Raw genomic sequence first — 15,994 nt, 5'->3', positions numbered from 1 at the left:
AATATAAATTAAAGAAGTATAATACCAGAACTTTTATTACATACATTGAAAGGTACAATCTTAAACTATTTTTCTACATTATCATAATGAAATTGAAGTACTTGTCATCCTGTGGCACATTTTTCCAATACTGTCTCTATAGATGTTTGTACAACGATTTTATATACAGTAGGAGTTCAAGTACCTATTATCTGAGTCACTGAGTTAACAGACGTTGTTTTTTAAAATAAAACTTTTAGGTCTTGATTGTTGGTTAACCCAACTTCTATTGTACAGCCAACTCCTGTGTTAGAATTAAATGGGGTTAAAAGATTTGATAACAATAAAAAATTAATAATATGTTCAACGCAAATTAAAAACAATTAAGCATAATTTTTTGGCAATTTGATTTCATTTTTATTTAAACTGAGTTTTAATAATATTAATTGTAAATATCATATAAAGAACTGACATTAAGCATTTGTAGATAAGAGGGAGAGCACATGGAGCACTCAGTATTAAATCTCGTTGAGTGTTTGCTAGGTTATTTGAAGGGAGAGGAAGACAGATTGTGACAAACTGGTTTTGTGGAAGTTACGTTTGACTATAATAAAGAAGGAAGCTGTTGCAAAAACTCAAAAATCAATAATTGATTCTTCCAACAAAATAATACATAATTATAACAAATCAGTTAAATTATAAATATTGTACATTGTTTATAATTTTGTGTGGATATAACTTATTTTTAATCTCAACTAAATAGACAATATAAATGGATTACAAATGCTCTTGTTATTTAGAAATAATTACTAGTTTTACATTGTTAATGGCTCCTTTGTTTTAACTGTGTTTTTGGGTTGACAGTAATATGAATTGTGAAACAATTATCAGTTGCAAGGTTTGGTCTTTCACTGCGGTCCACATTGTAAACACCATTGCTTTACTCAGCTTTTATTCATTTTTCTTCCTTACACGTCACAAATTTGGCAATACATTTCTCTTGATTTGTTGTCTTTTGCCAACAAAAACTTAAGTCAAGGGATGTACCTCACTAGTTGACTTTCTATTGGAGAACACATTTTTACATGTCATAAAAAGCAAAATAGAAGAGAAGGTCTGAAAGCTACCACAGCTGAAAGCATACTGAGGGTAGGAAACCAAGATGGCAGCTCTAGCTTATCCCACTGCAGCGATAAGCCTAAAATTCTGTCCTTTGATTTTAGGGCATCATTTATATTTCCAATCAACTAGAAAAGTGTGCTCAGTACTGCAACAAAACTGTTTTAAGGAGTAATGGGAAACTTTTATTCCATTAATAATATAGCATTTAATTATAAGCTACTTGTTATTTTCAATAAGGTGGTAAAGTAAGCTCAATGTTCAGATTTAAAAAGTAGTAAATCCAAAATCGGAGTGATTAGTGGAAGATTTGTCGTGGAAATAATACATCATGTACGGAAACTCCTGTTAGATTGCTTCAATTAATGTTTTCTTAGATCACAGGAGTTGCCCATTATATTAATGTCGTATCTCAATAACATTATGTTTATTTTTTTACAGAAAGCCGACAGTGTAGATAGAGCTCTAGAGCTGCTGGTAGGCAAGGAGGAAGTGGTGGGTGGAGTCTGTCCTAAGACCAACGAGGAGGTCTCCATCACCACTCAGACATCCTTGGAGGAATTGCCCATCATATTACTGCTCCATCTCAAATGTTTTGACTACAAACTTCACACCTGTTCCAAGATTACGAAAACTGTTGTATTTCCTGTTGATCTCAAAATTGACCTCAGTAAGTTATATATCAGACAGATTTTTATTATTTTATTGTTTACTAACTTCTATGAGATAAAGAACAGTCTGTTGTATGTTATTTTGTTTATAACATCAAACAAGCCCCATAGCTAAGGTTTCCGCTTATACATGCTTATATTGTGGTCTTGGTTTTGATTCCTGTGATATTTGTTACTAAGAATTAAGAATATAGTACTATATATAATACCAGAATTCTTAGTTCTGAATTTGATACAAATTCGGCCATAAATATAACTAAGAATAAATAATTAAATTTTATTAATAACTAATATCTAAATCTGTTAAATAGTAACTAAAGAATTTAGATAGGAAAGGAAGGACAGGCTTATCTTAACAGTCTGGTTGAGGTAACCAAGGTCTCTTTATCCTATTTAAATTCGTCTGTTCAAACCTAGCTTTTTGTCTCAATAAGGCAACAGTAGAACAATGAAATGAATTACAGCAAACAAATTATTTTGAATGTGTTATTTTATTGACGCACATTATATACATTATTAATCTGCTCTTAAGTACCATATTGAAGAAACTTCAGATTGGACTTGCATAATAGGAATAAACTTTGAATACAAAATGTAGCTAAATATATTAGAAAACAAGAAGTTGGTTGAGACGCAATATTTTATATTATCAGTAAATATTTTTTTAACTAAAATACATGTTTTGTTTTTAAATTTTTGTTTCAACAGTAATAGGTGGCATATGTATCATATTCTTCACTTTACTGTAAAAAACAAAAACAATCTTTTGTAGGTGCTGTGCAATAGTTTTTTTCTCTCAACCCTTCGAGTGCCACAGCATCGCTAATTTTTGTGTTTTGTATTTCTATAATATTTTATATAGTACAATATTATTTTGGCCAAATAACCAGACAGCTGTATTCAATAGGTTCTAAACTATCAATAAATACGAGTTTTTCGTTGTTTCTCTACTATTTTATTATTTGTAAAACTTATGTTGTTTTTGTACTTATCAAGAGGCCACTATTTTTGGACAAGTTTTCCTTATCGGGTACAAAATAAATTACAGTATTTAAAAGAACAGACTTTCTTTAACCTATTTTGGAATTTACAAGTTATTACGACAATCAATGAAAACAAAAAGTAAAAAAACACAGTTTTATTATTCGAAAATGTCAGGTCATTCGTGCGTCTATTTGGAGACAATTTGGCGATCAGAAGTATGACTCATCCGAGTATTTTACGATTTATTATGGAAAAAGGAAGGTATAATAAAGTTTAATTTGGGCCCTTATTATCCAAACATAGTAGGCTGCGATAATACCAAAGTACCTATGCAATGATTTAGTCTTCCAGTCACGCGATGTAGCGGATGAGTACTGTTGTTTAACGGCCTTTCTTGTTGTTTATGTGCCGATAACTTAGCATTTGAGTAAATACAAACTAAAATAGTAACTTATACAGTATTTTACCATATTTTCTTTAAAAAGCAATGTAGTGATTTGAGTTGTGTCCAAGCGAAAAACTTAAATTTTCAGTGTAAGTATATTAAGGATATTATTTAGTTAATGTAAACTTTAATATAAATATGTTAGCAAGTAGTTGTCTCTACATTTACTAATCATATTTATTTGTCTTATATTGATGGTTTATTAGATTTTTTGTGAAAACTACACTATTACTATGTAATTTCTAAACTCTGACAAATGAAGTACAATTTATAAAATGTCGGTATCAGGCAGCATTTTGTTTATACATATAATGCCATGTTTTTTGTTTTTAAATTTTAGAATAATGTATTATACATGGGAGTTATATGGCCTTTATCATGGTATAAAGAAAAAAATCTTAAACATACCGTATTATTCAAATTAGGTTGAAACTTAACTTTTTATAAAAAAGTAAAAAACTGTTATAAATACTGAAATTTTAAAATTTTTATAAATAAAATTTTGTTTGTAATGATATGTATTATATTCTGCATGTAATGAGAAAAAAGTCAACAACAAAATTATGAAAATCTGTTGGGTAGTTATTTTACAACAGTTTTTTGCCCAAAAGCTTACAAATATGTAAAAAAAACAGCCTGGCACTTTATGCATATGCCTTGGGAAAATACCTGTGGCACTCAAAGGATTAGTGCTTCTGTCAATACAGCCTGTCTCTTTATGCTTATGACTTTTGCACCAAAAGGTCATGGTTTTTGAAGGGTTGGTCAACAAAATTCTCATTTGAATTGTTAAAACTTAACAAAATAACACTTAATCAATAAAATTGCAAGTGATTAATGGCTGACTGTTTGGACAGGATAAACTGAAATAAATTATAATTTAATTTTCAGAACTATTGACTTCCAAGAGCAAGACTTCAAACAAGGACAGACAATACAAACTTCTAGCAGGTATGTTAAATGAGTTGAATCAATATATGTCACAGTTATTTTGCAAAAAATACTGCTCAGGTCTGCATACGTCTACTACATATCTCATTATTATTCTTCATAACATATACCATGTTTAATTTTATAACAATGTTTTATTTTCTCTTCTATTACATTGATTTAAAAAATGTATTTATGTCATGTTTCTGTTTACAGTTTATAGCAAAAATTTGAAACTTTATAATTTTTTGTTTTTGTTCTGAGTTGAGTAGCGAATTATTTATGTGTTTTAGATTTTTTATATAACTTTGGTAAAGATCAAAATATTTAAATTAACTCTTTTAAAATTATTGTTGATGTTTGTAGGATGTAGAAACTAAAAGAAAACTACTGTCTTGTCTGAGAAGTTATCCTACAAAAATACTGAATACAATGATACGTTTCTATTGTAAATGTGTTTATAAATAAATATACAGCGATGTACAAGATGTACTTTTACACACACACTAACAGAGCAATTTGACTGTTAAATCAAAAATTTAAAAAGTGATAATTGCAAACAAAAATTCTTTTCAGGTACAGCACACACATTGTTTACTGCATAAAGAATGTTTCTTATGAATATCCTGTGTGTGCAACATCAACTCTTGGCCAGAAATTAGCCACCTTGTCATTTGGTATGGTGGTCAGTCCCTGTGCCTACATTAAAAATCTCCTCAGTCAACATGAGACTTCCATATAAAATAAAATATCTTACCGAGCCCTTGTCTGTTATGTTTTTGTTCATAATCTCAATAATTTACAACTATTAAAAGAATTATTGACTAAGTTCTTAGCTTTACACAACATGTTTCATGTCCATTGCTGTGAGTTTTCTAATTCACACTGTATCAAAACATTGCTAACTGAATGGCTATCTTGAAATGTTTCACCTTTACTGTGGAGAGCCATCCTCAGTCAAAAGAAACCTTTGACATAGTGAAGATAAAATAACTCTTAATAGTAGTTTTAACACATGAAATGCAAAACTAGAAAACTATTGATATTTAAAGTGTTTGTTACTGAATAGCACATTTAATTGTGTGTAATAACAATTGTATTATAAGAAAGGTGTTAAGCTGCTTGATAGCCAAAATGTTAACATTGTGTACTGTAACTAGAGCAGTAGTATCTTGTGATAACAATTGTATTATCAGACAGTCATGACCTGCTTGATAGCCAGTGTTAACATTGTGTACTATAACTAGAGCAGTAGTATCGTGTGATAACAATTGTATTATCAGACAGTCATGACCTGCTTGATAGCCAGTGTTAACATTGTGTACTATAACTAGAGCAGTAGTATCGTGTGATAACAATTGCATTATCAGACAGTCATGACCTGCTTGACAGTCAGTGTTAACATTTTGTACTATAACTAGAGCAGTAGTATCATGTGATAACAATTATTTTATCAGACAGTCATGACCTGCTTGACAGTCAGTGTTAACATTTTGTACTATAACTAGAGCAGTAGTATCATGTGATAACAATTGTATTATCAGACAGTCATGACCTGCTTGATAGCCAGTGTTAACATTTTGTACTATAACTAGAGCAGTAGTATCATGTGATAACAATTGTATTATCAGACAGTCATGACCTGCTTGATAGCCAGTGTTAACATTGTGTACTATAACTAGAGCAGTTGTATCGTGTGATAACAATTGTATTTTCAGACAGTCATGACCTGCTTGATAGCCAAAGTGTTAACATTGTGTACTATAGATAAAGCAGTAGTATCATGTGATAACAATTGTATTACCAGGCAGACATGAACAGCTTGATAGCCAAAGAGTTAAAATTGTGTACTATAGCTAAAGGAGTAAATGAATTACAAGGCAGACATGAACAGCTTGATAGCCAAAGTGTTAAAATTGTGTACTATAGCTAAAGGAGTAAATGAATTACCAGGCAGACATGAACAGCTTGATAGCCAAAGTGTTGACTTCGTGTATTATAAGTTTTAACATTGTGTACTATAGCTAATGCATTAGTGTCATGTTATGTATTACCAGACAGACATAAACTACTTGGTAACAAAAGGTTTGTGTACTACAGCTAGAGCAGGAGTATCGTGAGACAACAATTTATATTATCAGACAGACATGAGCTGCTTGATAGCGAAATTGATTGTATACTATAGCTAGAAGAACAGTAGTGATATATGATAACACTGTATTACCAGATAGACTTGAGCTGCTTGATAACCATGTTTTAACATTGTGTACTGTTTAAGTATTTATATGTAACATGTCCGCAACCAAAGAGCTGTACCTTCTGTCTCTCTTTGATCTTGTAGATCTCTCGGCTGTTACCTAAATCTCTCGCCTACTCATTATATATATATATTTCATGTTGGGGTTTAATTAATATTATGACAGATCCATGTATTAAATTATAACTCGGTCAAAAGCCTTTAGACACTCCTAACTTGAATCCTAGATCAGCCACAATGCATGAGAATTGTCCATTTTTGTACCTAAGGTCCTTCTAGTGTCATCAATTGCAGACAAAGTCAACAGTTTGATGTAAAAATTGAAGCATTCTTCCTCAAATTTTAAAAGTTGTTTATCATTGACATGCTGAAGCTCATGTTCAGTTCAGCCTACTGAACTGAAACAAAGTCGGACTTAAAACAGACTCCACAGATACAGGCAGTTCCTACAGAAATGTAGTAGTTTTTTAGAGTTATTCACATGAATCTGACACAAATATGGATCCAGGAAACGTGAAGCAAGTGCTCTTCCATCGAGCACTTATTTTTATTCATTGGAAACAAAGTAATAATTGCTCCAAAAGTAGTGTAATGAAGCAACTACTACTTCATCCATTGTATTTAATTTCTAATGTTTTTTCTAAGACTTATTTATTAAATTATTAATAGTTAATATTGATCCCTTCATTTAAACCATGATTTGTGTCAATGATAGAGTATATACAAAAAATAAGAGTATTCTGTGGTCTTGACAGTGGTCTACCATGATGGCAAAGAGGCGACCAAAGGCCACTACATCACTGACGTGTTTCACAAGGAGTACAGCTGGGTGCGCTACGATGATTCATCAGTGCGATCCGTCACCCAGCATCAGGTGCTGAACCCTAAACCTCCCAGAGTGCCGTACCTGCTGTACTACCGACGCTGTGACACCATCGGTGCTCAAGACAAGAACAGATAATACTCCAGGTTTATACAAGGTCAGTTAGGTATTAATATGAATTCAGAATCCATATTTAGAAAATTGTAATGTGCTTGAATCATTCATTATTTGGATATGATTTTTAATAAAAGTGAGTTGAGGTGTGAGTAAATACTTAAAATTCCCAGCTTATATTAAATTCTAATAAGTGTTCAGCAAAATTTGATTTTATTCTAGACATGTTATTTGTTTTGCTTGGTTTCACTCATTTGAAATTTATAGAAAAACAACCCAAACATCTTCTAATACCATCATCCTTTAAAAAGCTGCCAAAAATTAATATCAACCCCATATTGTAGACAAAATGATTAAGAAGAAAACAAGAAAAATCAATAAAACCAACACAATACTACCTAATCCTAATACTACAGAAATTCAGAAACATATATGTGTACCATTTAATACTAAATTAAACAAAGCTGTTTGAAAAACCTTTCAAAATTCAAAATTTTCCATCAGTTACCAAACAAGAAATAATACTTTTAAACTTATTGAAAACAAAGTGTACCAAAATGATGACAAACAAGAATTATATAAACAGTCTGGAGTATACAAAATTAACTGTAGTGACTGTTAAAGCTATTATATTGGGCAAACTGCTAGACATTTTAATAAAAGATTTAAAGAACACATGTAAGCTTTGAAAACAAATAACATGTCTAGAATAACATCAAATTTTGCTGAACACTTATTGGAAAATGACCAAAACTACACAAATATTGAAAAGAACATGAAAAATTTAGATATCGAAAGGAAAGGAGAGAAATTAAACACAAAAGAAGAATTACATATCTATCTAAATTATAATAAAGATCCTCATAAGATTTTAAATAGTAATCTGAAAAATAAGACAAATCCAATTTTTGAAAAAATTAAAATATTAGATACAACAAAATTACAACTGTGTCATTTAAATTTAACATATTTTTAAAAGGTCCTCATGTGTATATTTAATTGTTTATTATTTATTTATTTAGAGGTTAATGTACACTGATGATGGTTAAAAACCGAAACACGTGTATGTCAAATAAAAAGATTTTAAAAGGGTTTTATTTACTTTTCATTACATCAATATATATATAATTATATATATATATATATATGTATATGTATATATATATGTATATGTATATATATATATGTATATATATATATATATATATATATATATATATATATATATGTATATATATATATATATATGTATATATATATATATATATATATATATATATATATATATATATATAGATAGATAACCCTTTAAGTGGACAGAAACAAAATATATATTGATCCCGGATACTAGTGCTATAAATTTCATTAGTTAAGATATTACTGTGCAATATTTTTTAAACTTTCAATAACAGTCATTTTGAAAGGATACCAGGATGTCGGACACTTGGCTTTGGTGTTGAGTGAGTGAATTGAGAAGAATTGAGAAATAACTAGTTCTTGCTACTCTTATGTAATAAGTTTTTTACACCTAAAAAAGGGGATAGATTTCAATCCTCTAAAGCAGTGTTCTATATTTGTAATATGCAACTATGTCAAATGTTTGAAATCTTGTTATTATTTCAAATCATTCATTGTCAATAATAAACAAATAATTGTCGTTCTGTGTTACAGGGGCTGGTGAACTGTAGTTGTAATGGTCAAGTACTTACTTGCCCACTTCCTCCCATCCACAGTAGTGCCACTGCGCCAAGTAAAAAATTCTAGTTATGTTTTACCATTGTCCTGTATTTAAAAAACTAAGCTGAGGTTTTCCTAAGGACTGAAAATTTTAGACGGCTGTAGTTACTCTTGTTGTATCTTGTAGTGGAATGTAACATAGCAGCTGTAGACCAGGCCACGGAAAGTGCACTTATAGTCCTGTTGTGTAAATATTGCAAGGATCGTTGTGTCTGTGATTTGTTTAGTTTGAGCCATTCTGCGTTTGTAAACCCTAGTCGCGGTCGCTTATTTAAATTATAGTTTTTATTAGGATTTTCTACTCTGTAAATAGTGTTTTTTAGTACGTACGCGTAGTGTTTTTAATGAAATTGCATTGAAAAAATCGAGTGCATCATAATAATAAATGTTATATTATTATTTTCACAAGACAGGATTTGTGCAAAACTTTCTTTCTTATAAATAGAATTAAATAGTTTTATTCACTACTAACTTAACTAAAGATTTCAGTTATTTCTGATCACATGTTGAGATTATCGACATAGTATTTTACTTATTGTTATATTTAGAGTGTCTATTTAGTTTTGTAATTTTGAATATTTATTATAAATTACTAGATGCAACCAACAGACTGATAAGTTTTATACTGTAATTGTTATTGCTTATGTATTATTGGTGGAGCCATTAAATCATTTGTTATCCATCTGTTGGTGTTTGTTTGGTCGCTGTTGTTATTGTATCTGTAAATATTTTTTTTAATTTTAATTAGTTTGATTTTGTCACAATACTAATTAGTGGTGTGCAAAATAATAGAACATGAAAGTTATCACCAAATAATCTGTTGTTGTAACTAGGTTTGTGTAGAAATGTCTACAAAATTTATTCAATTTCCCAATTGTCTGAAATAAATTTTCAAAATTTGCATTTTAATAAATGTATTAACACTAGAACATTTCTTAATAATAGGAATTTATATTTGTTCATGAATATAATGCCACTTCATGAATACAATGCCACTTCATGAATACAATGCCACTGAATATGTAATAATTTTAATATTGTCTGTATATTTATCATTAAGATTTTTTTAAATTTACAGTCAACTGCTGATCCATTGAGTAAAATATTAGTTGGATTTAATGTTTAAAAAATCATAAAATATGATTTTAACCCTCTTCCAGCTGAGTGCCTTGAAATGCTTTGTACTTGGACAAATCCTTCTGCTTTATAGGCTTTATGGTTTCACCATATGATACTTCTTTAACATGTAAAGAAAACCATGTTAATCCCATCGGCTGGAACTAAGGATTTCTATGTGGTGGCAGTTTACATGTCAACCCATTGGCATGATAATTTGTAATGGTATTTTTGTGCCTAGAAATTTCAATTTTTCATGTTTTGGCTAGTTTTACAAATAGATAGTTCGAGATCTATAGGAGATATGGCTAGGAAACTTCAAATTGTACTTTGTTGCATGCGTTGACTGCAGCAAACTTGTCTTGCTGTGCACACTCCAGAGCGAATACCAAGTCTGTCAGTATAGACCAACAATTAAGGTTAAAATATATAAGTATGTTACCTTGGAAAAAGATTTTTTAGTGAAAGTATTATTTTTATTATTCACAAGTATAAACTACATAAAAGTAAACATTTTGTTTTGTACTTCACTGGCTACAGCTGTGTATCCTCTTTGCAATCGTCAAAACAACAACAAACATCATCTGTCTGCGGTGCAAGAAAAAGTAATAATTATATGATGGGTATTTTTATTACAAAATCCCTTTATTTAACTCCTTATTTTATTCAAGCTTTTATCTCTGCAGCAGTTTTTGGGGGTGTTACTTTATTTAGTAGACACCTTATTATTTATATATATATATATATATATATATATATATATATATATATATGAATACATTGTCTGGACCACGATAGGTTGATACAAAAATAAGTTCATAGGAACATATTTTATATCTCGCTTCTTGTAGTGTCTGCCTGTCCATATGTGTTTTATTTTTTCAATCACATCTCAAATGGTTAATGCGAATAAGTTGAGAACTGGCATTTATGTTAAGCTAATCAAAAGAACCTTCGGGGGACTAATGTCCAGATTTTCAAATGTATGAAGAAATGCAGAGAAATACTATCGTCCTGTTATATGGACGCACACCTGTAACTGTTGAAAAATACTAATGTTCTAATATTGGGACTTTCCAAATTTTTTTTTTGCATCTTTTACTTTTTAATCAAATGGATTGTATTTATTATATATGTATACTATAAATATATACCATGTATTTAGTTTGGGTTTCCTCTGACATTTTGTGATTGTAAATACACTACAAATTATCAATTTTAAAATAATATGTAATAAATTAAACAAGTTTTCAAAATGTAATAAAATTGTATTTTATTACATTGTGATAAAGTACAGTTGTGTCTTAAGTGAAAGAAAACATTTTGCATCTCAAATTTTCGTAAAGAATGTTCTTACTATAAAACAGAAAAATATTGTTATTTTTTGTAAGTAATATTTTTACTATTAATTACTTTTAACTTTCTTTTATATGAAGATGCTATGGTTAATGTTACAAAATTTATTTATGTACAATAATATTATTTTATTTATGCAAACTAATGTACAAAATTTTATAAAGATCCCTGTATTATTCAGTAATCCCTGGGTAAAAGTCACAATTATTCCTCGGATAAAAATAAACATTTTGGTCTGGTAACCAAAGGGTTAAACAAATATCACTTTCCTTTTCAAAATGGCTGCATTTTCAATAAGTTTTTTTAATTGAATATATTGTCTTATATATCTTATAAGACATTATAAAGTTATAGTTATTAACAATCTATGTATTATTCCTAATTTTAACTGAAATTTTTCAGTGAACTTGATACATTAATGGTGAGCTGCAAATTTTTATTATAATAATGGGGTTTCCCTTCACTTACAGTTTACATTTGTTATATTTAAATATTTCTTAGTTTTAAATAATAATTCATTCAATTTTTTTATCTAAATACAGTGAGAAAAATTGCCAACAGATGATAAATGTATGGGTTGTGTTATAACTAATATTGGTTTGGATAGTCTATTGAAAAAATGCTGTTATTATAGAATTTAAAAGTATTGTAATTACACATTTCAAGACCAGTTATGGATAACCTTTGGTAACAAAATCTGTTTATATAATCTCTTGTAACAACAACTACATTTTATTTTATATTTTCAGATTTGTTTAATTTTTGTGTTATTTGAGTTAAAAATTGTTGTACAATTATGTTATAATATCTTAGTTTAAAATCAGTTTCACCATATGTACATAATTTTGCTGTATTTAACAAGAGGCTGTGAAACCTGAAGAACTAGTGCTTTCATTCGTGAAAGATCTAATTTAGTTTTATTGCTCAGGAACAAATTTTTTTTTATTTGTTGAAAACTTTTTGGTAGGTTATGTGTGTATTTATTTTACACTTTAACTTTATCCGAATTTAACAAAAAAGTTTTAGTTGTAAATAGAAGCTGTATTTTTTCCTCAAATTAATCCTGTTGATTTACACGGTTTGATCTATTTTCATAACAATTTTGACTTATGAACTGTTTTTATACCGAAATAATCATCATTAATGGCTCCAACTGTTTAATGTGTTTGCTTTTAATAATGTAGATGTTCAAGAGAAGCATTTGAAAAAGTAATTATGTCACTTATATTATTATCATTAATTTGTTCAGATATTGTGTTTTGATATTTTGTAGAATCTAAAATTGAGAAAATGTTTGTGAAATATTTGGTTTTGTATTAGTGTAATCTATCATGTTTTCCTACGGTTTAGAAGGAATTGCTTTGGATGTATTCACAATTAACTTAGCTGTTTCACAATTGAGTTTTGTACTTTTTTTACTTTCATAACAAAATAATCCTGCCTGTTGATAGGTTTATAGTTGGTTTTCAATGTTATATTTAGCCTGCTTCTGGTTTTTTAGAGGAAAATTTAAATGTAAATAGAAGTGTGTAGTATAATAATGTAAATATGTATGTAGTGTAACAAATATATTTGTCTTCCAAAAGGGACAAATTTATCGTATTTTCTGTATGGTTAACCCAAGAAAGTCGAGCTTGCCTAATAAAACATTTAGATATAATGCTGTTCGACTAAATTCTGTTTAATGGAACATTTTTATTATATCAAAAGTATACAAGCCGTTACTAACTTTAGATTGCTACCTGTATAAATTTCAGTGTATGGATTTATAGAACAACAGCATTTACATAATAAAGATTACAACTGTTTTTAAACACAAGTTTATTATTTTTATCCTGTTCTATTTATTATTATTTATACTTTTGGTATATATTATGTAACAGTTTCAGAATATTTGTTAAAATCATTAATAACTAAGTAAATTCTATAAACATAACTGTTTATTATCTGTTTTAGTACTCCAAAAAAGTTGCAAAAAGAGTCTCCAAAAAAGAATGCTGTATTTTAAACGGCTGTTACTTAAAAAATTATTCAAGAAAATTAAACTGTTTTAACGTCAAATTGAAGTTGAAAAAACTAAATTTGTTTTCTATGTAGCATGGGAGGAAACGTTGACCTTGAAACGCAGAACAGCTGTCTGATGGCAGTCCACTATCTTAACTCATAGCCTAACACCAGTTGTGAGTACATGTTTACAGTGTAACAGAAGACACAGTATGTTTCGTGGTACACAGAATTGAAATCGATTATTGTTGTGCAGTGTAGGTTTTGAGTTAAGCATTGAGGTCAAAATTCGCCAGATGATAAAGCAATTCATTGCTGGTTTAACCAGTTTTTTGACCAAGAAGTGTTTTGAAAGGACATTCAACTGGCCGGCCAAAAACAAGTGATGACAAAATTGAATAAATCCAACCAAGTTTACCCAGTTATACCCAAATTGACAGTCCACAACGTTATTCGTAAATTTTGGTACTTCATGGCAAGAAATTAAATACCTTTTTGGATATCTACAGAGCCACAAATGGAGCTCACATTGAAATGTATTAATGTATGAAAATAAAATTTGTGCCTTTCTCTTCAATTTGGTTTTAATTAATGGCTGTTAAAAATACTGGCATTCTTTTAAGTCCCAGGAGTTATAATTGAGTCTAACCGTATTCCAAATTGTAGAACACAAGTTACATGAGAAACTTGTGAGAACATAATGCAGGTTTCAGATAGGATTGAAGAACCAGTGAGGGTCAGTCTGAAAGTTGTGGGATACCGGCAGATAGTGCTTACTGCAATAATCTGATTCTTATCTGGTTGTATGAACACCATCAGTACCTGACAGCAACTAGGGTTCATTAATGTAGTTGTGTCATGTGTTCGGAAAGATCAGTTTCATAAATTCAGGTAGTTAACCTGATTTCAAAGTCAGTTTGTCTCAAAAGAAGTACATCGAACGTCTCAAAAATGCCTTTGGTTTTGAAGCACCATTCTGTGCTTAAGTGATGATATTCAGAATTTCGACGGAACCATAATTCACTTCGAGATGATAAACGCTCTGGAAGGGATTGGAGCTTCCTTAAGGATTTAATCTGCAGCAGTATGAGTAATTTGCATGACTTTTTAAAACTCGGAAAAATAATTTCTCTATCGGGGCACCTTATGATTTGACAAGAGGGTCAAAAGGCTGAGTGTTAGAGAATCAGTCAGCAGATTCTCTCCAACTCCTCTCCCTCCCATTGTTTAATAGTGGTGGTCATCAGGTTATTTCCAAAATTGTCATTGACGATGAGACTTACATACCATTTTATAATGTTTCAACTCGAAGAGTGTCACATAGGAGTGTTTGAAGACAAGCCATCCCCCACAATGGTTAAGAAAAAGTGACCTGTGAAGAAAGTACAGTAATGTACGTTATTTTCTGCAGCAGTACGGGATTGGTGAAGGCAGGTTTCTTGTGTATTATTTAAGCTGTAGGAACAAAAGATTGTCGCAGCAAGTTAGTATACTGAAGAATGCTTACAGTTCTTCAGAAATTGAACATTACGTGTTTAATTTGCACACCACGACAATGTCTCTTCTCACACTGCTACAAAAACTTGTTTTTGGCCTAAAATGGCAGCAAAATTATGGAGCTTGTTTACTGTTTTCGTTATGTACTACTACTGGTCATTCTTCAATCTGAAGAAACTTTTGTGCAGTCGTCTCTTTTCTTCTGAAGCCGAAATTGATTAGAGAATCATAATTATTTTGACTATTCCAAAAATTGAGTGATTCAGTGCTTTCAACAATTGAAAAATTTCAGTTCAAAAGTGTGCTTTTTTTCTGTTAATTTCAGTTAATGCTCGAGGGGATTATTTTGAACACATCTAACGTTTGGTAAATCTAGCACAAAACCTCTTCATATCTCAAGACTTTCATATTAACCCTCGTAAACGGGCAAATGTAACAACAGTAAGTCACAAGTGGCCAGTAACATCATAACGTAGTATTGGGCAATGCTCGTTCAGCAACTGTGGTGACGGCCAATATTCTTTGGAAAAAGCATGCTAATCAATTATGGCAGCAATATTGAATATAGGCTTTTTTCTTTTACAATTGCAATTTATTACATAATCCTACATTTTCACATGGCACGTGTGGAATTTAGATAAAACCTTGATATAATTTTAGAGCAATTATTTATATGGCTACTTAAACAGACTAATATTCCTCCTATGTTGTACACTAAATTCTAAAGTATGGTCTATATTTAAATTGTTTAATTATTTATAGTAGTAACAAATTTAAACCCTATTCAAACAACACAGAGAAATTTATATTAACCTGCACTCCTATGAGACAACATTGAGCTGTCACAGGTAACAGAATACCTTGGTATGGGATAATATGCACCCGTAAGAGACATCAACGATTTTTTGACTTATCAGACATCCAGGTTTGAGCATCTGTTTACGGTCCTGGTGACAAAAAAA

The 15,994-nt window shown here is 30.1% G+C and overlaps 1 protein-coding gene across 4 annotated transcripts in view; it reads left to right on the top strand.

Annotated features, from left to right (window-relative positions):
* The window catches only part of LOC124354179 (ubiquitin carboxyl-terminal hydrolase 10-B), a 55,106-nt gene extending 41,761 nt beyond the window's left edge, over positions 1–13,345 (top strand). For all 4 annotated transcript variants that reach the window (XM_046804449.1, XM_046804448.1, XM_046804447.1 and 1 more), the window contains 4 exons: positions 1,540–1,768; positions 4,090–4,149; positions 7,141–7,365; positions 8,994–13,345. In XM_046804449.1, coding sequence (XP_046660405.1) covers positions 1,540–1,768; positions 4,090–4,149; positions 7,141–7,346 — 495 coding nt within the window. In that variant the 3' untranslated portion in view covers positions 7,347–7,365; positions 8,994–13,345. The remainder of the gene's footprint in view (positions 1–1,539; positions 1,769–4,089; positions 4,150–7,140; positions 7,366–8,993) is intronic.
* Positions 13,346–15,994: the final 2,649 nt, after the last annotated feature.

Source organism: Homalodisca vitripennis, chromosome 2, assembly GCF_021130785.1.
Source record: "Homalodisca vitripennis isolate AUS2020 chromosome 2, UT_GWSS_2.1, whole genome shotgun sequence".
NCBI lineage: Eukaryota > Metazoa > Arthropoda > Insecta > Hemiptera > Cicadellidae > Homalodisca > Homalodisca vitripennis.
Note: the sequence above shows the minus strand (reverse complement) of the source record. Positions and strands in the feature narration are given on the sequence as shown.